This window comes from Rhinopithecus bieti, unplaced genomic scaffold, assembly GCF_001698545.2.
Source record: "Rhinopithecus bieti isolate Rb0 unplaced genomic scaffold, ASM169854v2 scaffold_7605, whole genome shotgun sequence".
Classification (NCBI taxonomy): domain Eukaryota; kingdom Metazoa; phylum Chordata; class Mammalia; order Primates; family Cercopithecidae; genus Rhinopithecus; species Rhinopithecus bieti.
In genome coordinates, this window is record NW_016805506.1 from 366572 (window position 1) to 393302 (window position 26731).

A 26731-nucleotide genomic window follows, 5' to 3' on the forward strand; every position below is an offset into this window, starting at 1 on the left:
TAAAATCAGTTAGGGAGGATTCCCTGTTTTTCTATTGATTGGAATAGTTTTAGAAGGAATGGTACCAGCTCCTTTTTGTATTTCTGGTAGAATTCAGCTGTGAATCTGTCTGGTCCTAGGCTTTTCTTTTTTTTTTTTTTTTTTTTTTTTTTTTTTTGGTTGGTAGGTTATTAATTACTGCCTCAATTTTCAGAGCTGCTTATTGGTCTATTCTGGGATTCAACTTCTTCCTGGTATAGTCTTGGTAGGGTGTATGCATCCAGGAATTTATTCATTCCTTCGAGATTTTCTAGTTCATTTCCATAGAGGTGTTTATAGTATTCTCTGACGGTAGTTTGTATTTATGTGGGGTCAGTGGTAATATCCTTTTTATCATTTTTTTTATTGTGTCTATATGATTCTTCTCTCTCTTGTTCATTAGTCTAGCTAGCAGTCTAACTATTTTGTTACTTTTTCAAAACACCAGCTCCCAGATTCATTGAGTTTTTGGAGGGTTTTTCGTGTCTCTATCCCCTTCAATTCTTCTCTGATCTTAGTTTGCTCTTGCGTCTTTAGTTCTTTTAATTGTGATGTTAGGGTGTCAATTTGAGATCTTTCTAGCTTTCTAATGTGGGCATTTAGGGTGTAAATTTCCCTCTTAACACTGCTTTAGCTGTGTCCCAGAGATTCTGGTACGTTGTCTCTTTGTTCTCATTGGTTTCAAAGAACATCTTGATTTCTGCCTTAATTTCACTATCTATCCAGGAGTCATTCAGGAGCAGGTTGTTCAATTTCCATGAAAATGTGTGGTTTTGAGTGAGTTTCTTAATCCTGAGTTCTAATTTGATTGCACTGTGGTCAGAGAGACTGTTTGTTACAATTTCAATTCTTTTGCATTTGCTGAGGAGTGTTTTACTTTCAATAACGTGGTTGATTTTAGAATAAGTGCCATGCGGCACTGAGAAGAATGTATATTCTGCTGACTTGGGGTACAGAGTTCTGTAGACGTCTACTAGGTCCACTCGATCCAGAGCTGAGATCAGGTTCGAATATCCTTGTGAATTTTCTGTCTTGTTGATATAATACTGACAGTGGGGTGTTAAATTCTCCCACTATTATTGTGTGGGAGTCTAAGGCTCATTGTAGGTCTCTAAGAACTTGTTTTATGAATCTGGGTGCTCCTGTATTGAGTGCATACATACTCAGAATAGTTAGCTCTTCTTGTTGAATTATTCCAGTTACCATTTTGTAATGCCCTTCTTTGTCTTTTTTGATCTTTGTTGGTTTAAAGTCTGTTTTGTCAGAGACTAGGATTGCAACCCTGCTTTATTTATTTTTGCTTTCCATTTGCTTAGTAAATATTCCTCCATCCCTTTATTTTAAGCCTGTGTGTGTCTTTGAACATGAGATGGTCTCCTGAATATAGCACACTGATGGGTCTTGACTCCTTACCCAATTTGCCAACCTGTGTCTTTTGATTGGGGCATTTAGTCCTTTTATATTTAGAGTTAGTATTGTTACGTGCAAATTTGATCCTGTCATCATAATGCTATTTGGTTATTTTGCACAGTAGTTGATGCAGTTTCTTCATATTGTCATCAGTCTTCATATTTTGGTGTGTTTTTGCAGTGCCTGGTACCAGTTTTTCCTTTCCATATTTAGTGCTTCTTTCAGGAGCTCTTGTAGGGCAGGCCTGGTGGTAATGAAATCTCACAGCATTTGCTTGTCTGGAAAGGATTTTCTTTCTCCTTTGCTTATGAAGCTTGGTTTGACTAGATATGAAATTCTGGGTTGAACATTCTTTTCTTTAAGAATGTTGAATATTGGCCCCCAATCTCTTCTGGCTTGTAGAGTTTCTGCTGAGAGGTCCACTGTTATTCTGATGGGCTTCCCTTTGTAGGTGACCTGGCCTTTCTCTCTGGCTGCCCTTAACAGTTTTTCCTTCATTCCAACCTTGGAGAATCTGATGATTATGTGTCTTGGGGTTGATCTTCTCATGGAGAATCTTAATGATGTTCTCTGTATTTCCTGAATTTGCATGTTAGCATCTCTTGCTAGGTTGGGGAAGTTCTCCTGAATATATATCCTGAGGTGTCTTTTCCAGCTTGTTTCCATTTTCCCTGTCTCCTTCTGGTACTCCGATCAATTGTAGGTTCGGTCTTTTTATGAAGTACCATATTTCGTGCAGGCTTTGTTAATTCTTTTTTGTTCTTTTATCTCTATTCTTGTCTGCATGTCTTATTTCAGTAAGGTTGTCATCAAACTCTGATATCCTTTCTTCTGCTTGGTCGATTTGGCTGTTGATACTTGTGTATAATTCACAAAGTTCTTATGCTGTATTTTTCAGCTCCATCAGGTTGTTTATCTTCCTCTCCAGACTAGTTATTCTAGTTAGCAATTCCTCTAACCTCTTATCAAGGTTCTTAGCTTCTTTGCACTGTGTTAGAACATGCTCCTTTAGCTCATCATGGTTTTTTATTACCCATCTTCTGAAGCCTACTCTGTCATTTCATCCATTTGATCCTCTGTCCAGTTCTGGGCCCTTGATGGAGAGATGTGGTGATCATTTTGAGGAGAAGAGGTGCTCTGGCCTCTTTGGTTTTTAGCATTTTTTCATTGATAATTTCTCATCTTCATGGGTTTGCCTAGTTTTGGTCTTTGAGGCTGCTGACCCTTGGATAGGGTTTTTGTGGGGGTCTTTTGTTGTTGTTGTTGTTGTTGCTATTGTTGTTGATGCTGTTGTTGCTTTCTGCTTGTTTGTTTTTCTCTCAATAGTCAGGTCCTTCTTCTGTAGAGCTGTTGCAGTTTGCTGGGAGTTCACTTCAGGCCTCATTCATCTGATTCACTCCTGTGCCTGGAGATGCCACTCAAGGAGTCTGGAGAGCAGCAAAGATGGGTGCCTGCTCCTACCTCTGGGACTTCTGACCTTGAGGGGCACCAAGCTGATGCCAGTAGGATCGCTCCTGTATAGGGTATCTGACAACCCCTGTTGGAGGGCCTCACCCAGTTGGATAGCACGGAGAGCAGGGTCCATTTAATGAAGCACTTTGTCCCTTGGTGGAGACGGTATGTTTTTCTGAGGGGAAACCCACTCGTCTGGGCTGCCTGGATTCCTCAGAACTACCAGGAGGAGAGGTTAAGTCTGCTGGTCCACAGAGAATGTGGCCACCCCTCTCTCCAGGGGTTCAGGTCCAAGGAGATCCGAATTCTGTCCCAGAGCCTCTGGCGGGAGTTATTGGAGATTCTGCAGGGAAGCCCCCCCCCCTGCCCCGCCGCTCCCACCCAGCACAACCACACCCCCACATGAGAGAGAGATAGGAGATACAGGGTTAGACCTGAAGAGGCACTATTGGGCTGTGGGGACAAGTCTTGGGACCAAGCTCTGTAGCCTCCCTGGCTCCAGCAGGGGAAAAGCCCAGCCTGGGGCTATAGACATGGGTGCCACCCTTTCCCTACCCAGGGGGCTTAGCGTGTTAGGCAGTTGTGAGTCCCGATGCTAGCTGCTTCCCCTCTCCCAAGGAACTCAAAAGGCTTAGACAGCAGGCAGCCACTGGTGCTGGTCGCCCCTCCCCATGGGAGTTCAGTAGGTTTAAGCAGGTTCTGGCCTAGAGACTGTAAGAATCTGCACGTTCCGGGGTTGGCACACTAGGCCCTAGTGGCGTTAGTTCAAGAGTGGGATTTCCCAATCTGTGACTTGCACAATTCTTTGCAAAAAGCAGTTTACCTGGCTGGGTAGCAGGCTCATCACCGTCTCCCTTGGCTCAGGGGAGGAGACTCCCCTTCCCCATGTGGCTCTCAGGTGGGCCGCCACACCACACTGCCCTTCCTTCTTTCTGTGGGTCACACCAGCCTTCCAGTCAATTTTGATGAGAGAACCTGGATACCTTGGTTGCTAGTGAAGGATTTACACGCTCGTTTTTTTTTTGTTGCTGTTGTTGTTGTTTTTTTCTTGATGAGCACCTCTGAGGGCTGCTGTTTCTAATTGGCCATCTTGGCCCCTCTCCTCAGACATTTTTTTCTTACTCTCACACCTTCCTTTCTCCTTCTCTCCCTCTTTTCCAACCACTTCTCTCCCTATCTCCTTCTGTCCTTGCTTCCTTCTATTACAAAGAGCATCCGTTCCTTTCATAATAATAAAACAAAATTTTAAGAACTCAATATCCATTCATCCATCCCCTACCCCATCCCTCAATAAAAGGATAAATTTGTCATTTTAATTTTCTAATGTTTCCATGCATAATATTCAGGGAAGGGAAACATACATTTAAGGAGGGATAAAGAAAACTGGAATTAAAATGTATTGAGTTTCTGTTATATACTGAACACAGCATTCACAAACTAACACAATTAAATTTTCAGCAACTTGTTAAGGTGATATCAGAGATGATATTCAAAATGTCTGAAAATGTCGAAGTCACAGCAGTAGCCAGAAAGGATGCCAGCCACAGTGCTAGAGTAGGATCCTAAAGTCACCATGTTGCTGAGTGGTGGGAAGATTGGGAGACAGCTTGGGGAGGCATCTGCCAGCCAGACAGCGGGAGGCAGTACTAAGGTGCTCAGGGCAATAAACTACTTACCAACTGACACAGACAGAATTTCAATATTTAACAAAGGGTATGGCAACACCAGCATGTATCAGCTGAACATCAGCCCTGCTCAGTACAGTACCCTTCAGACCTGAGATCCCAGCCTGTTGCCCTTTTATAATCAACCTTTCTCCTTCCAGTCTCCAGACTGTATTATTTGCAGGTCCAAGTGGCAAAGTAGGTTGATAGTTCATAGAACTCAAGTATGATGAAGTGGTTTGAATTTAAAGGCAAATCCTAAGAATGAAATGTGCAGGTGAGATTTGCCCGTGGCAACATGATTTCAAAAGGGCTATAGGATCTTTTACATGCACTTCACAGCCTCCGAATACTTGCCCACTCTTGACAAAACTCATAACTGTGCCAAGATCACCCTGTAAAAGAGAGAACATGATGGTTTTCTCTCAAAGGCCTTCTGAGGCAACAAAGCATACATTTGGTCTGAGTTGTTGATGTTAGATCCTTTGTAATATGTCAATGGAATTGTCCCTCTTCTGTACAAGCAAGGAAGACCAGGTACTCAGGAGCAATAATGCTGCAGGCAGAGCCCCTAGCACCCACCTCCTCATGAACAGGTGACCAGCCTCTTGCCTGGAGTCAGGGAGGGTACGCCTTTTCTTTTTGCTTCTGTTTCTTCCTTTCCTGCTCTTACTTCATGTAAGAGTAGCCAGGATACAGCACTAAACAAAGCCTTTTGTACTATTTCAAACTGTGCTTTGTTTTAAAATGTACTTAAAAACACATTAAAAGGAAAATCATTTTGGTCCATTGAAAATAGGTGATAGGAAGACACGAAGACACAGAGTGGTTAACAGGTCTGCTTTAGGTCTCATTGCTGGTGAACCAAGGAGCAGGATTCAAATCCAAATCTTCTCCCCTCCACTCAACGAGGCTTCCTGTTTCTCATGCATCCATCACCTATTCTCTTTCTACACCTCCTGTGCTATCCTCAATGGTAGTGTTGAGAGTTCAGACCATAAGAGCCTGGCTTTGTTAATGTTTCAAAGAGTCCTGCTTGAAAGAAAATATAAGGAGAAAAGTCATCTTTTAGCCATGTGGGTGGTAGGTCTGAAAGTGTGCAGCCTCTGGGGCACACCATCAGAGAGAGAGGAGGCCAAGAGCACCTTCCCCTGCTTCTCTGGAGTTAGCCTGTGCACCCTCTGGATCTGGCACAATTCTTTCCCCAGTGCTGTCTCTGTTGTACATTAGTCGTGTACCAAAAACCATCTTTGATATGAACTCAGAGTTTGTAGGCAGCTAAGAAGTACAGTATCTGAAATGGTAAGACTGTTCTCTTTAAGGAGCGTAGGACCTGGGAGGCATCAACTCACAACAAAATAAGCCATCAACATGATGCTGTGTGGCCCATTCTGAGCATGCATGTCAGTTATCTAGCACAAGGATTCTATGTAGAAAAAGAGGGTTCCTTCTGGCCAGGAGGCTGGGGCTTGGTATCAAAGAGGTGGGCTTCTACCTCAGCCCTGCCATATCCCTGCTGTGTGACACAGAGATTCAGGACACTATTCAAGCTTTGGCTTCAGTTTCCTACCCTCCTTCCCCTATCAAAATTTATCTCCCAGGAAAACTCCTGAAATTTTCTTCAAGGGCAGAGGTTCTGCTTTCCTCACCTCTAATCCTAGAGTCTATTATGATGGCTGGCTCAGTGTAACCGCTGTGATAACTGATAATATGAATAACAATATCATCAATGTGTATGGAACATTTACTGTGCACCAGACACTTTACATGTGTTATTTCATTTAAGCGTCACAATCACACTGCAAGGGAAAGTACTGGTAGCATGCCCCTTTGATAGGAGAAGAGTATGTGACTTGTCTAAAGTCAAATAGCTAGTGATACCGGATAGAAAACTCAATTTCTGTTGCATTCTGCTCTTGAGTATAGACTCTTTATTACCAAAATGTACTGCATTCCAGCTTGAGGAAGGGTTGAGGCAGAAGGCGACATCGAGAAGGAGGCGAGGGAGAACGTGAGGGCAGAAACCGCAGGAAGGAGAAGGCGAGGCGAGGGAGGGAGGGAGGGAGGAGAGAGGAGGAGGAGGGAAGGAGAGGCCGAGGGGGAGAGGAGAAGGGTATGAAGATGGAGGAATTATTCAATTGAAAAAATTTTTGCCTAAAAACCAAAAGAGGCCAGAGCACCTCTTCTCCTCAAATGATCACAATCTTCCATCAAGCCCAAGAACCTGGACCAGGAGGATCAAACATGATGAAATTTGGACCAGAGGTTTAGGCTTCAGAAGATGGAGAAGGTAGGGGAAGGTAGAGAGGGAAAAGGAGAAAAAGAAAGGAAGACAAGAGGATCAAACAATATCATTGGCTGTAACCCCCCTTCTGCCACCTGATTTCCCACTTTGGAGATGTTTGCTGTTTTCCATCTGAAGCCTAGTGGAGGGAGTGTGCACAGCTGCTGGGGTGTGGGTGTTAGGAGAGAGAAGTTGCTTGTATTGGCTGCTTCTTGACACCTCTCCTTGGTGGTCAGTTCTCTGGCATGAATGATCCCTCCTGGGTTTTCATCTTCATACAGTGGTTGCCCTCTTCTGGGTTCTGCTCATCACCACCAACGGTCTCTGCTAACTTTTTACTTTCTAGGGTCCCTAGACTTGATAAAAGTGAGCTAGCTTGAAGCCTGGAACTGAGCATTCTAGAATCTAATCAATGTGTTGATTTATCTTTTTCTGTTTGCTTCTTTTTTTGAGACAGAGTCTCACTCTGTTGTCCAGGCTGAAGTACAGTGGCATGATCTAAACTCACTGCAACCTCCGTCTCCTGGGTCCAAGTGATTCTTGTGCCTCTGTCTCCTGAGTAGCTGAAATTGCAGATGTGCACCACCACACCTAGCTAATTTTTTGATTTTTAGTAGAGACAGGGTTTTTCCATTTTGGCCAGGCTGGTCTCGAACTCCTGGCCTCATGTGATCCACCTGCTTCGGCCTCCCAAAGGCTGAGATTACAGGTGTGAGCCACCACCCTTGGCCGCCTTGATTTATCTTGATTGATCGATTGACTGATCAATCAATCAGTTGGCCAACAGGCATTTTCAGAGGGCCTACTATTAAGTGTTGGCCACTATGCTGGATGCTACAAAAACAAAGATAAAGGACACTGTACTCTCTCTCAAAGATCTCTAAGTCTAGCTTAAGAGACAGAAAGAGAAACTGATTATTTTTGTACCGTGTGGGAAGTGGTCAGTTCAAAGTAATCATAACCAGCTTTAGGAGCTGGAAGAGGGAGTAGATTACTCATCTGGGTTGGGTTGAGGAAGATAACTGATGTAGAAACTGATTAGGGGCTAGGAAAACTCCTCCAGTGTTTGGAGGTCATTTATCATTGGATACCCACAGAAAATCTATGACCTGGGCAGACTAGCTGTTAAAAAACAACCAAAAAAAAAAAAAAAAACCAAAAACATTTTCCATATAAGGACAGCAAAGCTCAATGAGTTATGCTGCAAAAGCCAAAACTGAAAAATATAGGAAGATGTTTTCTGCCTTATCTAAGTGATTTTCTTTTAGACAAAGGAAGCATGATGTTTTTGCCCGCTGGTATTACTTCCAAATGAACATCCTTATGCTTTCAAGGCCATATTTATTGTCTGACCTTCACTGGGCACTGTCTATGTGGGAGGCACTGTGCTGGGCATTGCAGGATATAGAGAAATAAAATAAATGCAGACTGTCCTTATTGTAAGATGGGAAATCACATGAAAATGATAAATAACATTTGAGAAGGCAAACAAACGGGAATAGTGACAATAAACCAGCAGTTCAAACGCAGAAGAGACTATGGTGGACAAGGGGAATATTCAAAGCATTCCAGAGCAGTGAGCATATCACGGTGACTAGAACTTGAAGGCAAGCTGGAGATAAATATTACAGCTGGATTTGAGAGAATCTCAGAGGCCCAGGTAAAACTGAAGGACTGAGGTCTACACATACCTATCTTGGAGGTCAACACTTACCACTTGCCAAGTCATGGGGTAGGTATTTTACACATATTTTATTTTTATGTATAATCATCCCATTAACCCTTCAAGAAGGAAACTGAGGCCAAGAGGGTTACATTCCCATTTTTCCAAGATCACACTACAAGTAAATGAGGAAAGATTTGAACCCAGGTCCAGATGACTTCAACATCTATATTCTCATCTACTGTATCACTCGACTTTCTCCCTGAGTTTCTAGTATTGGAAAAAAACTCCTTTTTAAAAAGCCCAACATTTTCTGTTTGTCCACTGAGCATCAAGGAAAGATGGGCTTCAGAGGAGAATCTTAGGAGTAGAAAAGAAGAAGGCAGAACCCAGAGCTCCAGGGAAGGGGCCAAACTAAAAAATGAGGGTTCCTCTAGGCTCTCAAAAGTAGTGGTCAGTGTCTGAACCAGGATCTCCAGCCCAAAGCTTTCACCCATTATCATCATCAGTCTCACAAGGAATGAAGAGATAAAGAAGAACTGTGCCTTTGCTGCATTTATCTAAAGGAAAATAGCTAAATTCCATCTGTAAGCAAACTGCAACCGTAGACAATAAAGGCAAATGTAAACACATCTTGTGCTTATGTCCAAATAATCAATTGTCCCCGAACAAAACAAAGGAAATGGATCTTTGCAACAACATATGTGAAAAGGAGCAAGAGGTATTGGTCATCAAAAAGTCCAACATGAGGGGAGTGATGTCAGCAAGATGGATGATTAGAGACACCTGGCATTTATATTCCAACAACAAAGGACCAAGGCAATGAATAAACAGCTAGGATTTGAGTGGAGTGTTGTTGAAGGCAGAACACTGAAATACAGCAGAAGAATGGAGAAGCATCTGTGGTGACAGGAAGTCCAGGAGGGCAATGCGGCGGCACCCAGGCTCTGAAGCACCACCTCCCTGGACTGGATGAGATGGGCCTAGAGCCAGGAGAAACTTCTCGCTGTGGGGAAATGATAAGCAGAAGATCTCTATCCACCCCCATTGCTACCACAAACACCTACAGGCCTTACTACAGGAGAATTCCAGTCCTCACAAGCCCTGAGCCCAGTTTAAAGAGCCACCAAGAATGTATACAGCTGCACTGTCCTGGATTAGAAGCACAGCGTGTGTACTTCTCACTTCCACCCACCACCTAAGCCAAGCTGCTGCAGCACAGTACACACCTCAGGAGTGTGCCGTGCTTTGCAGGCCAATAGCCATGGCACCTCTCCAGCAATGGGGCTCCATCTTCATTAACCCAAGCCCACAGGGGTGGCTGAATGTCACAAGCCCAGCTTTACACAGCTTGGGCCTAAAACTGGCTGTGACTCTTGTCCTACAGAGCAGAGAAACCAACCCCCACTACCCTACTTCCAGCCAGAGAAACAGTGTAACAGTCCCACCCACAGCTACCCTGCCTTGAGCCAGCCAAACCACTGCTCACCCACCCTCAAGTGGGAGGAGAAGCCTCTCAGCCTCCAAGCAGCTGATATAACTCCAGGCCAGCAGAATGGCTGCATGCCCATGTGCAGGACCTGAGAAGTAGCTCCAGAGTGCCCCCGCCCAATACAGATATACCCCTGGCCTGCCTAACAGTTCTGTGCCCCCAAAAAGAGCCTGAGAAACTGTCCCACAGGACACCCCTGGTGGGCATACCACCAGAACAGCCAAGCAGCCAAGAGCCCATGTCCTGAACCTGAACAGCCCCATGAACCACTCCCTTGTGGACATTCCCTAGGCTAGCCAAGCAGCTGCGCACCTACATACCAGGCCTGAAACAGCCCTGCAGGCTGCTCCTGGTGGGCACACACCTGAGCCAGCCAAGCAGCCTTGTACTTATATCCCAGACCTGAGAAACAGCCCCTTGGGCAGACATGCCCACAGGTTAGACAGGCAGCTATATGGCCGTGTCCCAGGTCCAAAAAGAGTCCTGTGGGCCACCACCCACAGAAACACCCCAAACCAGCCAAACAACTGTGCAGTTATGTCATAGGCCTGAGAAACAGCCCTGTACCCACCCACGGTAGCCATGCCACCCAGGCTGGTCAAGCCACTGCATGCCCATGTCTCAACCTAGAGAAATGGCCCTGTGGGTTGTCCCCTTCAGACACATTTTCAGGCCAGCCAAGCAGCCATACACCCACATAGCAGGCCTAAGAAACAGTTTCAAAGGCAGCTCCTGGCAGATACACACCCAGACCAACTGAGAAAACTTATGCCCATGTTCCAGGCCTAAGAAACATCCCTGTGGGCTGCCCCCGGTAGAAATATCCCCAGGCCAGCTGTAAAGCTATACTCCCACATTCTGAGCCTCAGAAACATCCCTTTGAGCCGTTCCTGGCAGGCTCACCCCCAAGGCCAGCTGAGTCAACACATGCCCTTGCCCCTGGCCAGAGGAAAAGCCCCAAGGCCCCAATATCAGAGAACCAGACCCCAAGCTGGTTGACCCACTGTGTGCATGAACATCCCCCTGATCTGAGAAATAGCCCAGTAAGCCCAGTCCTGGCAAAGCTGCACCACCATCACCACAAACTCTCTCAGCCTAGGCCACCGAGGAACTTACAAATATCACTAATGTAAAATTGTAGTCAACTTAACTACATAGAAACTATAGTATTGTATCTAACTAAAATCCAGGACAACACACCTCACCAAACTGACACCTCAAGACCAAGTTATAAAAATAAGTCTTTCCCTATGAAACCTACTCAATAAAATTAGAAGTAATAACTTTTCTACCACATGCTTAGAAATCAACATAGGGACACATCAAACATGAAAAATCAAGAAAACATGTCACTGCAAAAGGAAAACAATAATTTTCTAGTAGGAGACCCTGATTGTAATAAACTATATGAAATGCCAAAAAAATTAAATAATAATTTCAAATAAACTCAGTGAGATATAAGAAAATAAAGACAGCCAATTTAACCATATCAAGAAAATGATTCATGATTTACATGATACATTCAACAAAGAGATAGATACCATAAAAAAGAATCAAACAGGAACCAAGAGCTAAATAATTCAATGAAGAAAGTAAACATATGAATCAAGAGCTTCAACAACAGACTAGGGCAAGCAGAAGAAAAAATCAACTTGAAGACAGATATTTTGAAATAACACAAGCAATCAAAAATAAAAGAAAAAATAAATAATACAAAGAAAAAAGAAAGCCTCAAGGGACACGAGTAAGTGAAAAATATTCATATTAGGGGTGCTTCAGAAGAAAAGTGAAGGGAAAAGGTGATGAAAATATATTTAATGAAATAATAGCAAAAAAATTCCAAGGTCTTGGGAGAGAGATGGACATCAAGGTCCAGGAAACCAAATAGGTTAAACCCAAACAGATCTTCTTCAAGGCATCTTATAGTCAAATTGTTGAAAGTCAATGACAAAAAAATAAATAAAATCAGCAAGAGAAAAAAGTCAGGTCACATATAAAGGAATTTTCATTAGAGTAACAGTGGATTTCTCAGCCAGGAGAGAATGAGATGATATATTCCAAGCACTGCAAGGAAATAACTGTCAGTCAGGAATACTGTACCTAGCAAAGTTATCCTTCATAAATGAAGAAAAAATAAAATCTGTTACAGACATGTGAAAACTAATGGAATTCATCAGCACTAGGCTGACTTTACAAGAAATACTCAGTGAAGTCTTACAACTGGAAGTGAAAAGATAACAACTATGATCATGAAAATATGCAAAACTATAAAACTCACTGGTAGAGGCAATATATTTTTTGAAAGAGAAAGGAATCAAATCTTATTACTACATGAAACCACCCAACTGCAAAAATAATAAAAGATGAAGTAAGAAACAAAGAATATACAAAACAACCAGAAAACAGTGAAACACTGATTAGTTCCCACCTATCAACAATAACAATTATTGTAAATGAACTAAATTCCCCATTAAATATATATAAACAGGACAAATGGATGAAAAATAAGACAAAACTATATACTGCCCATTAAGAAATTCACTTTTCCTGTAAAGACAAACATAGAATGAAACTGAAGGAATGGAAAAATATACTCAATGCAAATGTAAGCCAAAAGTGAAAACAAGTAGCTGGAATTATATCAGACTAAACAGACTTCAATTCAATGCTGTAAAAAGAGATAATGAAGGACATTATATGATAATAAAGAGATCAACACAGCAAGAGAATATAACAATTGTAAATATAAAACATCCTGATACATAAAGTAAATATTACTAGATCTAAAGGGAGAGATAGACTCCAATAAAATAATAATTGGGGATTTCAACATTTTATTCTCAGTATTGGACAGATCGTTTAAACAGAAAGTCATCAAAGAAAGATCATATTTAAACTTCACTATAGACCAAACAGATAGACAATTACAGAATATTTCACCCAGCAGCTGCAAAGGGCAGATTCTTTTCATCAGCACATGGGACGTTCTCCAGGATTAGCCCTATGTTAGAGCACAAAACAAATCTCAGAAAATTTTAAAACACTGAAATTGTATCAAATATCTTATCTGATCACAGTGGAATAAAACTAGATATCAATAACAACAGGAATATTCATAACTATACAAATAAAAGGAGATTAAATAAGATATTCCTGATCGACCAATGAGTGAAGGAAGAAATTAAGAATAAAATTTGAAAATTCCTTGAAACAAATGAAAACAGAAACACAGCATACCAAAATCCACGGAACACAGCAAGAGCAATATTAAGATGCAAATTTATAGTAATGAATGCCCACATCAAAGAACTAGAAAGATTTCAAATCAGTAACCTATTAATGTACCTCAAGGATATAGGAAAGCAAGAAGAAACCAAACCCCAAATTAGTAGAAGGAAAGAAACAGATCAGAGCAAAATAAGCAAAAGACTAACAGGAACAAAAGATCAATAAAACACAAAGTTGTTTCTAAAAAGATAAACAAAATTGACAAACTAATAGCTAGACAAACTAAGATAAAAAGAGAGAACATTCATATAAATAAAATCAGAAATGAAAAGGGAGACATCACAATGGATATTACAGAAATACAAAATGACACAAATAAATACAAAGTCAAAGGCTATTATGAACAGCTATAGGCCAATAAATTTGAAAACAGAGAAAATGGATAAATTTCTGGACACACACAACTCAACAAAATTGAACCACGAAGAAATGAAAAACCTTAACAGACCAAAACAAGTAATGAGATTGAGTCAATAATAAAGTCTTCCAACACAGAAAAGTACAGGACCAGATGGCTTCACCACTGAATTCTACTGAACACATAAAGAAGAATTAATGACAATTCTCCCGCAACTATTTCAAAATGTTGAAGCAGAGGGAATTCTTTCTAATTCATTCTACAAGACATGCATCACCCTGATACCAAAATCAAACAAGGACACACACACAAAAATAAAACTACAGGCCAATATCCCTGATGAAAATGTATGCAAAAATCCTCAATAAAGTACTAGTAAACTGAATCCAACATGTCCAAAAGATAATATACCATGATCAAGTGGTATTTATCCCAGGCATACAAGGATAGTTTAACATATGCAAATCAATAAACATACTGCACATCAATAAAATGAAGGACAATCAATAGAATGATGGACAAAAACCATATAATCATCTCAAAGCAAAAAACAACAATAAGCTTTTGAAATGTTAAATGTCTCCTTGTGATAAAAAACTCTTAATAAATTAGTTACAGAAGGAAAGTACTTTTCTTTCTGAAAGGTCATATATGACAAATCCACAGCTAACATCTTACCAAACAAGACAAACATGTCCACTCTAATCATTCCTGTAAAACACAATACTAGAATTCTTAGCCAGAGCAGTTAGGCAACAGAAAGAAATGACAAACATCCAAATTGGAAAGGAGGAAGTCAAATTCTCTTATCTTATTCCCAGAAAAACCTAAAGAGTCTACCAAAATGTCTTAGAAATGTGATATGGTTTGGCTCTGTGTCTTCACCCAAACCTCATCTTGAATTATAATCCCCAATGTTGGGGAGGGAACTGGGGTGGGAGGTGATTGGGTCTTGGGGGTGGATTTCTCTTTTGCTGTTATTGGGGTGGTGATTGAGTTCTCATGAGATCTGTTTGTTTAAAAGTGTTTAGCACTTCTCCCATTGCTCTCTCTCCTGCTCTGCCATGTGAAGAAGGTTCTTGCTTCTCTGTCACTCTTTTGCCATGATTGAAGTTTCCTGAGGCCTCCCCAACCATGCCTCCTGTATAGCTATGGAATTGTGAGTCAATTAAACCTCTTTTCTTTATACATTACCCAGTCTCAGGTAGTTCTTTACAGCAGTGTGAGAACAGATTAATAACTAACTGATAAAGTAACTCAGTAAAGTTATAGGATGCAAAATCAACATATAAAAATTAGAAGCACGTCTATACATAAACAAACTAGCTGAAAAAGAAACCAACAAGGAAATCCCATCTACAAGAGCTATAAAACAATACAATAAAATACGTAGAAATCAATGTAACCAGAGAGGTAAAACATCTCTACAAGAAAAAGCATAAAACACTGATGAAATAAATTGAAGAGGATGCAATAAAATGAAAAGACCTCCCATGCTCATGTGTCAGAAGAATTAATATTGTTAAAATGAAAATACAACCCAAAGAAATCTCCAAATTCAATGCAATTCCTATCAAAATGCCAATGATATTCTTCACAGAAAAAAAAAAAAATTGTATGGAACCACAGAATACCCCAAATAGCCAAAGCAATCTTGATTAAAAAAAAAAAAAAAAAAATTGGAAGCATCGCACTTCCAGACCTCAAAATATACTACAAAGCTGTAGTAACCAAAGCAGTATGGTACTGGTATAAAAACAGACACATAGATGAATGAAACCAAATAGAGAACCCAGAAATTTATGTACAGTCTACTGACTTTTTACAAAGGTGCCAAGAACACTTAGTAGGGAAATAGCAGTCTCTCCAGTAAATACTGCTGAGAAAACTGAATGTGGGTATGCAAGAGAATGAAACTAGACCCCTACTTTCATCCAATAAAAAATTAATTTACCATGAATCAAAGACCTAAATGTAAGACCTGAAATGATAAACATACTAGAAGAAAATGTAGGGAAAACACCTCAAGACATTGGTCTGAAAAAAGATTTTGTAAATAAGACCTTAAAAGCACAGGCAAAAAAGCAAAAGTAGACAGGATTGTATATCAAACTAAAAAGCTTCTGTACAGCAAAGGAAACAACAGAGTGAAAAGACAACCTACAGAATGGGAGAAAATATTCATAAAATACTCATCCAATAGGGAATTAATATCCAGAATATACAAGAGACTCGAACATTCCAACAGCAAAAACAAAAAACAAAAAACAAAAACCTCCAATCAAATTAAAAAATGGACACATTGTTCTAAATAGAAATTTCTCAAAAGACATACAAGTGATCAACAAATACATGAAAACACGCTCCTCATTAGTAAATATCAGGTAAATGCAAATCAAAAACCACAGTGAGGTATAATCTCATCTCAGTTAGAATGGCTACTATAAAAAAGTCAAAAATAACGAATGCTGGTGAGAATGCAGAGAAAAGAAAACTCTTACTATTCATGGGAATGTAAACTAGTACAGTCACTATATAGAACAGTTTGAAAGTTCCTCTAAAAACTACAAAAAGAAATACCATATATCGACGAATCCCATGACTTGGTATTTATCCAAATTAAAGGAAATCAGCTTATTGAAGAGACATCTGCAACTGCATGCTTACTGCAGGATTATCCACAATGGTCAAGCTATGGAATCAACCTAGGTGTCTAACAACAGATGACTAGATAAAGAAAATGTAGTATATATACACAATGAAATGCAATTCAGCCATAAATAAGAATGAAATCCTTTCATTCATGGCAATCTGGATGGAACTGGAGAACATTATATTAAGCAAAATAAGACAGGAACAGAAAGTTAAATGACAGATGTTCTTACTCATATGTGGAAGCTGAAAATTATTGATCTCATAGAAGTAAAAGAATGCTAGAGGTTACTAGTAGAATACAGAGGATATTAGAAGCTGGAAAATGTAGGAGGGAGAGAGGAATAGGGAGAAATTTATTAAAGGAAATAAAATTACAGCTAGATAGGTGTAATAATTTCTAGTGTCCTGTATCACTTAAAGATGACTATGCTTGTTAATGTAATACAGAGTTTCAAATAACTAGGAGCATATTGAACATTCCCAACACAAAGAAATGATCAATGTTTAAGATGATTGATATACTAATTACCCTGATCTGATCACCATATATTATATGGATCAAAATATCACTACATATTCCATAAATACACACGAGCATTATTTGTCAATATAAAAAAACATAAAAGAAGTCTAATATGAGCCAGCAATAACTATAACAAACAAATGGGATCTCGAGCTGCATCAACAGAAGCATAACAGTTGGCAAGAAGGAGGCAAAAATCCCATTTTTCTCAGCCCTGGATCATTCCCACCTTGATGAAGAAGAGTGTCAGTTTGGGTGTTATGGCCCAGGATGTGAAAAAGTTCTATCTAGATGGCAGTGGCCAGGAAGGTGAAATATCTGAAAAATGCTTCATATGATACTATTTAAAGAAACTGGGGTGTTTAGGTTGGTTAAAATGTACAGGCTCTTTTATTTTTGTTGTCAAATTTCCCAAGAGCTGCCTTGGAAAACGAATATCAGATCACTTTGCTTTTGGACATGGAGGACCATGAACACAGATTTCAAGTTGGTATAAGAAGAAACCCTCTAATGGTCAGTAATGGTGTGGAAATGAGATGGCCTATTTGCCGAGTAGTGAGAAAGCTGTCAAAGGAGGTAATCAAGAGACACTGGAAAGATGTTGGACTACATACCCTCTGAGGCTCCTCACAACTCCAATTCTGGGAGTACTGACACTCTTTTATTCTCCCATCACTACTGAAGAATCAGAGAAGACAAACTTGATAACCCAACAGAAATCCAAAGTCATAAATCCAAAGTGGCTTATCCCAGAAAATACTGCCTGTAGTCCCCAACTGCCCAGCTTCTGCACCTTTTCCCACCTTTTCAAAATGCCCCCTGGAAAATGGGCTGTGACATGGAGGACTCACCTTTCTTCTCAAAGTCCACCTTCTCTTCCCCTGGACGTCCCAGACTATCCAGAGTGTGGGTCACCTGGCTGCCAAACTCGTCCTCGCGGGAGACATGGTTGGCCCGCCTAGGTGGCTCCTCGTCCTCCTCACAGTCATAGTCATCCAGGATGGGAGTCTCCCGGATGGGCACGCCGATGACGGAATTGTGGGTTTGCAGCCGGGAGGAACGGAAGCTCTCCCGCGCCTGGGGACCCAGCAGCACAGATGGGATGTAGTGGATCTCATGAGTGGCTTCTGTGCTTGCGCTCTTCTGGGGGATGCGGCGACGCTTCTGCCAACGTCGCTGGGCGTACAGCGCCACGGTGAACACCAGCAGCAGCAGCAGCAGCGCGATGAGGCCACCCTGGAGCAGGAAGGAAGGACAAACAAATGGGCCACTGTTCTTTGGCTTCGAGGGCCACAGGGGATTTTCCTGTCCACTACACTGTGCCAGGATCCCTGGGTTTGGCTCATAGAGCCTCAGGAACCATCAGCTATGGTTCTTAAGCTAGAGAGACACTGTTTCAACCCTGACTTTTTCACCAACAAGCTGTGTGACCCTGGGCAAACTTCTTGACTTCTCTGAGCCTTGATTTCCATAGGTATAAAGGATGAGTACGAATCCCTGCTCTTCCTTCTTCACAAGCTTGCCATAGGAAGCAAATCAAATGGATAATGGTCATGTCAGGGCAATACAGATGGCTCAGTGTCAGGAAGGGTCAGGGCTGAGGCTTCACACAGGTGAATGTCTGAATCCAGACTTCACCTCCCACCAGTTGAACAACCCAAGGACAATTGCCTACGCTCCCCAGCCTTGCTTCCTCATCTGTAGAATGAGTTAACTGAAGGCTCAAGAGACAGTAGTAGACTTTGTTACATCTTGCTGCAAATATAAGATAGCATTATTAAATCAAACATAATTTCTGCATAACCTGTATTTTCTTCATTTTTCAGAAACACTAGTCTTTAAATTCCTGAATTTCAATAAGGGAACTGGGACAAAGTAGGTCCTTAACAAATATTTGGTAAATGAGTGAATGAAAATGTACCTTTCTAGGACTCCTTTAATCAGAATTTCAAGGTCAACTGAAAAATATATATATACACACATATATATATACACACACACACATTTTTTTCTTTGATACACCCAACTCCTAAATGTTTGAGTCTGCATTATCATACATTAATTTCAAATAAGCTAATGTGTTAATGCATATATCTTATATGACTCATATGATTCATGAAATACCCTGGTCTGTGAGATCCTTCAGGGCAGAGGTATTTTCAAAACACATCTGTAATCCCCATAACAACCTTTCGTGAGCTTGAAGTGGAAGGTTTGCATTCTCCAGGCCTCCCCTCAATTGTTCTGTGCCAGAAACCTCTCTTCTGATGGGTAGGCCCTCATCACTTCTCTTGCTTTTCTTCACTTTATACTCTGCTTCATGTTTGGGAGATTGGAAGACACTTTGTCGAACGCCTGCTGTGTAACCCCTGGAGTCAGGAGGAATCACCCTTGTTGTATACAGGGTAAGAGAGAGGCTTCAAAAAATCAAGAGACCCAGAAACTGAGACAGTAAGTGTGAGTCTTACTTTTTGTGTGTTTATTTTGTTTGTTTTTGCTTTTTAACTCTAGAGCCTATATTCTTTCAATTCCACCTGTGTGGTTGACGGCTTCTCCTTGGCTATGATCTCATTGAAGGCAAGGACAAATTCTGACAACTATCTGTACACCATCTAACAAAGATGACAGATGTTAGCTGTGAATACGTTATCTTGGGGGCAAAGGTGACTGCTGTTAAACACACCTGTTTAGGTCAAGAAGAACACTGTTTGCTGAAATGACTCAGCCATCCTGCTGACTATATTTGATATTAGAAAACTGGCATGTTCTATTTGCAAGAACCTCAGCTCACTATGCTGAAATTCAGCACCTCCACAGAGGTGGGGGGACTGGGTGGATAAGAGGACTAAGAGTTGGTGACCAGGTATGCAGGTGTGGCTGATAGCTCTGGAACAGGGGCCGAAGCCCTGCCTTGAGGTCAGCAGTGAGCTACTTTGGTTTCCCCAAGAAAGTTTCTCTGGATGTCATAACATAAAAACAAATGCACAAATCAAACAAAGCTGTAAGTACGTGTATTTATATGTGTGTTTGTGTGTGTGTGTAGAATCTATTAAATATATGTGTAACCGCATGTGTATACCAGAGGTGATTCTGTATATATCACCTTAAAAAACAACAATGAATCTTTTTTTCCTCTATAGAACATATGATGGTGATTGCTCTGTGTCACAAAATTACGTGTGACATGATACGATTTGTCTGGGACTTTTTTGTGTTTCAGAAATAAGAAAAGGAGAGGGAGGGCATGAGGATGAGTGAAGAGGAGAGGTGATAGAGAGGGAGAGTGAAGAGAGAAAACAGCTGGGGGCAACACTAATCCTTGATAAACACAAGGGCTGACCCTCTCCTTCCTTCACACCTTTACTGAATGTTATTTTATTTAATCTTCAAGACAAGACTATGTGATAGAAATTAGTTTCTGCTGTATAGATGAGGGAAAGGTGATACAGAGAAGTAAGAAACTAGCTTGAAGTCACACAGTCAGGACTTAATTCCAGGTCCAGCTGGATTAAAAGGGCCAGGAAGTGGTGGAGCTGTGACTGGACCCCAGCTCTCCATTTCACAGCCCTTGGTTACTGAACAGATATTCTCATTGACTAAAGAGAGGGAAGGGGAGAAGGAGGAAAGATGGTGAGGGTGCATGAAAAGGAAAAAGGAAAGTATTATTTTCAACTTCATCTTCCAGATGTGCAATGGGCACATCTTCTCTTCAGAGAAGCTTTTCATTCTGCCCCATTGATGCCCCTGGGGGAGTCTCCTTGCCTGACCCCACCCTCTGTCTTCTCACATTTGGGTGTTTCATTCAGTAAGGGGCTAAGGCCTTGCATGGTTTCTGGGCCTTCATTCCTCATCCAACTCAGTATATCCCAATTATGGTTGTTGGACTCTGTGGTCAGATCTCAGGACCAATACTGACCTAGGAAAGACGAGGCCTAACCAACCCATCGACCTGCAACGACTAGTGCCCCTTCCTTCCCTCCTTGTATCCTTTGCCTCAAGAGCCTTCCAGCAGTAAATGGCTAAGTGTTGGCATCAGACTGACATGATTTTATCCAGGTTCTACTGCTTAGACACTGTGTGACCTTGACTAGGTCACTTTATCTTTCTAGATCTTTGGCTTTCTCATGGGTTAAACAAGGACAAGAGTCATAGTGTCACCTCATTGGGGCATGAAGGCTAAATAAGATGCTTGTGGGGTACTTAATATAGTGTAGGGGTACATGGTATCGCAGGTTGTTAGCTATTGTTACTGTCAACAGAATTCAGCAAGTATAGATTCTGTGTTGAATGAATAAAGGAATGAATGAATGAATGACGACTTTCTGGCCCTATATACCTATTCTGCACAACTTGCCTTGGATCCCCAAATGCTTCTCAATCTGGACCAAATGCTTGATATGTGCTCTTTCATTCACCTTTACACCTGTGATCATCCTACGTTAAGTTAGAAACTGAGGCACAGAGACAAAAGGTCATTTACTCAAGATAGTGCAACTAAGATTCAAACTAGCTCCAGCACGACTTTAAAACTGTTCTTGGAGTGGAGAAGGGACAGGAACAAAAGCCTACTTAGCCCCTGCCCAGTCTCACTTCTTCCTTATCAAGTTACCTGGGCAATTTCAGGTACAGATTTCTCAACACAGGAAACTTCCAGAAGGATGTGGCAGAGGAACCCCCTGGTTTGGGAGGCACTGAGCTTGAGGTTCCCTTTAGTTTATTGACCCATTGATTCTTTAGCCCTTGGCCTTGCGGTGTGATATGAGCCCAAGCTAGTGGCTATGGCTTTCCCATTAGGGCACAGGTTCCGTATCCTCACTCCCCAGCCTGGCCTGAACTCAGCTTCCATCACCTCTAGCTGAGTCACTGACCACCTGGTTTCCATTACGGATTCGAGTTTTATTGCAAGAACTTGGTCAAAGCAGAATCCCAGTATTCTGGGGCTCACCATGCCACTGACTACTGAAACAGACATTCTAGGCTGGGCTTCTAAAGAACTCAGGGGGCATCATCTAAGACATGGTAGCAGCTTAGGTAACATTGCAAGCACCAGTCTGACCAGTCCTCCCTCCCTAGACCCTGAAAAAGTAGTGGAATACATGAAATTGGATGCAGTCTCAAAACATGTGGGAAAAAGGTTCTAAATTCAAGTTTACTTACTGTCTGACCTTGGCCTGCTCTTATGGACCTTCAGTTTATTAATCAGTAAATTGGACTTGGCCAATACTTGTAATACTGTACCACACAGTCAGAAGCAGCTAAGACTGGGGGTCAGAAACACGAGGTTGAAATCTAATGCTACACATATAAGCTAGGCTATCTTGGACACAGAATTTAATTTTTCTGATTAACAATTTTATTATCTATAAAATTGGATCATAGACTTCTTTATCGAGGGAAGTGAGATATGAGCTAATGGACATGGGATACTTTGTTTAGTGCCCGGCACATGGTAAACCTGTGATAGAAGAAAATCTTCATTCATGGTACCCCCGGGGCTGCTGTGCAAATCAAATCTGAAAACAGCTGTGACATCCTGGAAAAACTGAAGAGTGCTGTGCACAAGCAAAGGAGCTCAAGAGAACCATCTGGCTGCCTCTGTCATAGACATCTCACCCAAAGAATGCAGATGAGTGACTCAGAATCAACAAGGAAGTGTAGACTGTGTCCACCTGCACCGGTCCAGGCTGCTGTCCTGGTCCACACCCATAGAATTACATACTCCCTCCTTTATCGGCTTCCCACACCAGAGGTAAGCAAACAGAAAAGCAGGAGCAATTGATCAGTGCTCAGCAGGGTTAGCGTGTCCAGCCTCTGAGTCCACACCAGGAGCAAACACAGGCCCAGGTAGTGAAAAAAAATGCTACAGGGCAAGAGGAGAGCTGAGGAGGGAGGAAAAGACCTAGGAAGATGGCTGTGAATTTTTAAAAAGCAAGTTAAGAAGAGGCGAAGTCTCCAAGGGCGACAAGCTGAGACCCTGCTAGCCTCAGGGACGACCTGATGCCAAGTCCGATTTGGACCGTGCTCACTGCAGGGCAGCCCTAGACAAACAAGGCTGAGGAAGTCACTGCAAGTTCTAGAAATAATAACACCAGTCTATTAGTTTGGGGGTTGCTTCTGTGAGGTCGTAAGCTGGACGGATCTTGGGGTGATCTGTTTTACCATCACCTTATGAGAATTTCAAGAAGCTTTCAGGGAGGAGGTAGAGAAGAGATGTGAGAAAGAAAGTGCACCCCTATCCCTTCTGGAACCTTCCCCATTACAAGTCTCTATAGGCAGGATCAGCCTGTTGCTCTGGTTCTATTACTGACAATGAGTCTCAGATTCCCCAGGGGAACAAGACAAGGGTGAAGGTGGGAGGTGTCAAGGGCAGAGTGCTCTGATGGGGCAACCGGGTGCCTGGGGGAATACAGGCCAGCATGAGAATCCCTGCTTCCCTCCTTGCTGTTGGCTGTGACAAGTTTGTTACATTTTACCTCCTTGGACTGCAGTAGGCTCCCTTTAAAATGAGGCTAATAGTTCACAATGTGAAGAGTTATGTTAAGGATTAAACAAGACATTCAAAGGTCTGGATAAAGCATCTGGCACCACAAAAGTCAACAAATACTAGCATCATTCCTTCAGCTTCCCTATATGTCTATCACAAACCAAATCCTTTCACCCCAGTCCCCCTTGCTCAAATCCCTCTCCTGGCTTCTTGGGGTCCTTAAAATAATGTCCAGGTTCCCTCGCCTGGTACCCAAAGCGCCTCATGACTGGGTCCCTGCTTCCTTCTCATTGCCCAACTCCCCACAAGCCACACCTGTCCTACCTGTCCTGGAGTCACCCTGGGCAGTTGGCATCATCCAAAGTGTGATGCTCCCTCTTCTGCAGTCACTACTCCCTCAGCCTGAAGCACCCTCTCACTCACTCCACCTGGAATCTCAGAAGGTGACTTCATTTGGAAATAGGATATTTGCAGAGGTAATTAGTTAAGATGAAGTCATATTGGATTAAAGTGCGTCCTAAATCCAATGACTGGTGTCCTCATAAGAACAGGAGTGGACACACAGGGAAGAAGCTCACATGAAGATGAAGACAGAGATCCGAGTGATGCATCTGCAAGCCAAGGAATGCCGAAGGTCATCAGCAACCATGAGAAACTGGTAGAAAGTCATGGGACAGATTCTCCCTCAGACTCTCCAGGAGGAGCAAACCTTGCTGACATCATGATTTTGAACTTCTGGCCTCCTGAACCATGAAAGAATAAATTTCTCATGTTTTAAGCCATCCAGTGTGCAGTAATTTAATATGGAAGCCCCAAGAAACTAATGCACTGCCCTTGACCTATTGATCTCAGCCCACTCAGCTGTCTAAGCTTGGAGATCACTTCCCCAGGGAACATCTCTGTGTTTTCAGGTTGGGGTGAGGCTTTCCTGGCTCCAGTCCTCTGGCTGTCGTGATCCAATCATCTGTTTGACCATTTTCCCATTCAAGGTTTTGAGTTGCTGTTTACCCCTACCATTTATCCAGCCTTAGTTCCAGTGCTTGGCCCAGGGAAGGTGCTTAATAAACACATCCAGAAGCTGACAATCTTCACCAGACTTTCCAGAGGAATGCAAACTCAAGTCCTTGTTTCGGCTCTGACCCCAGCATCAACAGGGCACCTATCAAACCTTCTATGCCCCTTTGCTGCTTTGACTTTCTCCAATGCCAGTGCCTTCAGCTGGTTTTCTTACATACACAACCTCAAAACGGAAAATACAGAGAGGTAAAAGTATAAAGCACTTCAAACCACCCCACCAAGAGACTAAAAGTCAAACTCAGTACGCTGTTTGGCCTGGCCTCATTTTAATCTATTTTTCACGTTAAAATATCGAGGCATGAAAGAAGGAACCAGAGAAAGGAAAGAAAGGGATAATATGAAAAATGCTGTATTTGACAATGTGTCATTTGGAAACTGATTATTTCTGTCTCCGGCCTTTTTAATATTCCCTCACCACGGCCAAGCCGCAAGGGGATTTGGTATTCTAAGACTGGATTTATAATACTCTGTTCTGCAGTGATAAGAACACCGGCCCTTAATCCTCAGAGCTGTGAACATGCATATTCTCTCAAGTAATGTCCTTCTCTTCTCGCCACTTGTTTCTGGTCCCTGGCAGCAATGACGCCATGATGGCTGAGAACTGGTGAGCCTTCTCTTGGCCTTCTCTGGGCCACTTGCCTAATGACGGAGCTAGTGAGGAAGGGGGCCCGGGATCCAAGTGATCTGAGACATCTCCTTTCAGGCCCCAGTCTATGTTTAAGCTGGAATAATTATTAGAAAATAGTCTAAGTCTTCAGTGTTAGAAAAAAAAGAAAAGGAACAAGAAAGAAACTGAGATTCAAAGGATGGAAGTGACTTGACCAACATCACAAAACATCCTAAAATAGTTTTGGAGACAGAATATGCAGCCAACACCCTCCAAAGCTGCTAAGGAAACATGTGAATTGTGACAATTTGATATACAAAATAGCTTCTATAACTTTCCATTTCTCTCTACTCTATGGCTGTCCTATGCCCTAGTTTTCATGGATTTTCATCATGATAATTTTAATACATGCTGAATGATCTTCCATGCTTTATTCCCCCTTTCCCACTATTCTCAATCCATCTCACTTACCATAACTAAGGCACACATGGAAACTGATCCCCTCCCTATTGACTAAGCTAAGAGTCCTGTAGCTTGACAGTTCAAGTCCTCGTCATCTATCTTTGTGGATAACCGTGTCTCGAACATATGCTTTTGAAATACCCTTCAAATGTGTGCTTTGGCCATCCACGCAACCACCCCTATTAAGCTCTTGCTACAGAGCAGGCATGGTGCTAAGTATCCAACCACAATGAAACTCTCTGCTCCCAGGAAGCTGGGGCCTGAAAGGAGACTTACCAGAGTACTTGGAGCCCGAGCCTCCTTTCCCACTAGCTCTGTCATTAGGTGAGTGGAGAAGAGAAGGCCCAGTGGATCACCAGTTCTCACCATCATGGCATTGTGGCTGCCAGGGACCAAATTCTCAGTCCTGAGGTGTTTTTGTAGAAGCCACTTACTTTACCTGGAATGATACCCTCAGTCTTACTCCTCACCCTTACATGTACACATCCAAAGACCACCCATACTTCACTGTTAACTTCAATGCATCTCCTTTATGAACTCCTAGGCTCTTCCCCTCCCCATGTGCAGCCAGAAGGAATTTCATTATCCTCTGCACTCCCACAGTGCTTCGCCTTAACCCTCACTTAAGGATCTTCAGCATTTCCTACCTTGTATTAGAGTTGTTGATGCTCTTTACTTAGCTGCACTACAGGTTAGATTATTATGCCCAGTAAACAGATGTAAAAAAAAAAAAATGGAGACTCAAAAGAGAAACTGCTTAAAACCATATAACCAGGTAGAAAATATATATGATAAGATTTTCCACTGGGGGAAATTCCCAATAAACTGTGGGCTCACTATCTCAGAAACTGGGACTGTCTCAAGGGAGACATTTGGTAATAGAAATATTTTTGGTTGTCACAACTTAGGGGAGAGAGTACTAGCATCTAGTGGGAAGAAGCTGGGGAATCTGTAAACACCCTACATACACAGGACATCCACGTACAACAAAGAATTAACTGGCCCCAAATGTCAATAGTGGAGAGGTTGAGAATCCCTAGTCTAAGAGAGAGAGGATGAGACCAGAAGTAAGTTAAAGTGGCAGGTCAGTTACCAGGATAGGAAGACTTGTGTCTACTGGTAAGGAAGGAGGTGTCAACAATGACACTGAGGTCTAGATTCTGTCACTGGATTAGGGAGGAAGCTACCTATCTACGTCTTATTTTTTCTTGGGGAATCTTCCAGAAAGTTATATATAATACCAGCATGTAATCAAATGAAGAGACACATTTACATGTGTGAACAATAAAAGAAA

General features: G+C 42.0%; 1 protein-coding gene across 1 annotated transcript in view; it reads right to left on the bottom strand.

The window, feature by feature from the left end:
* Positions 1-26731, bottom strand: part of LOC108530051 (astrotactin-2-like) — a 562148-nt gene that overhangs the window by 337178 nt on the left and 198239 nt on the right. Inside the window, exon 3 of the mRNA XM_017872710.1 lies at positions 17659-18043. Coding sequence (XP_017728199.1) covers positions 17659-18043 — 385 coding nt within the window. The remainder of the gene's footprint in view (positions 1-17658; positions 18044-26731) is intronic.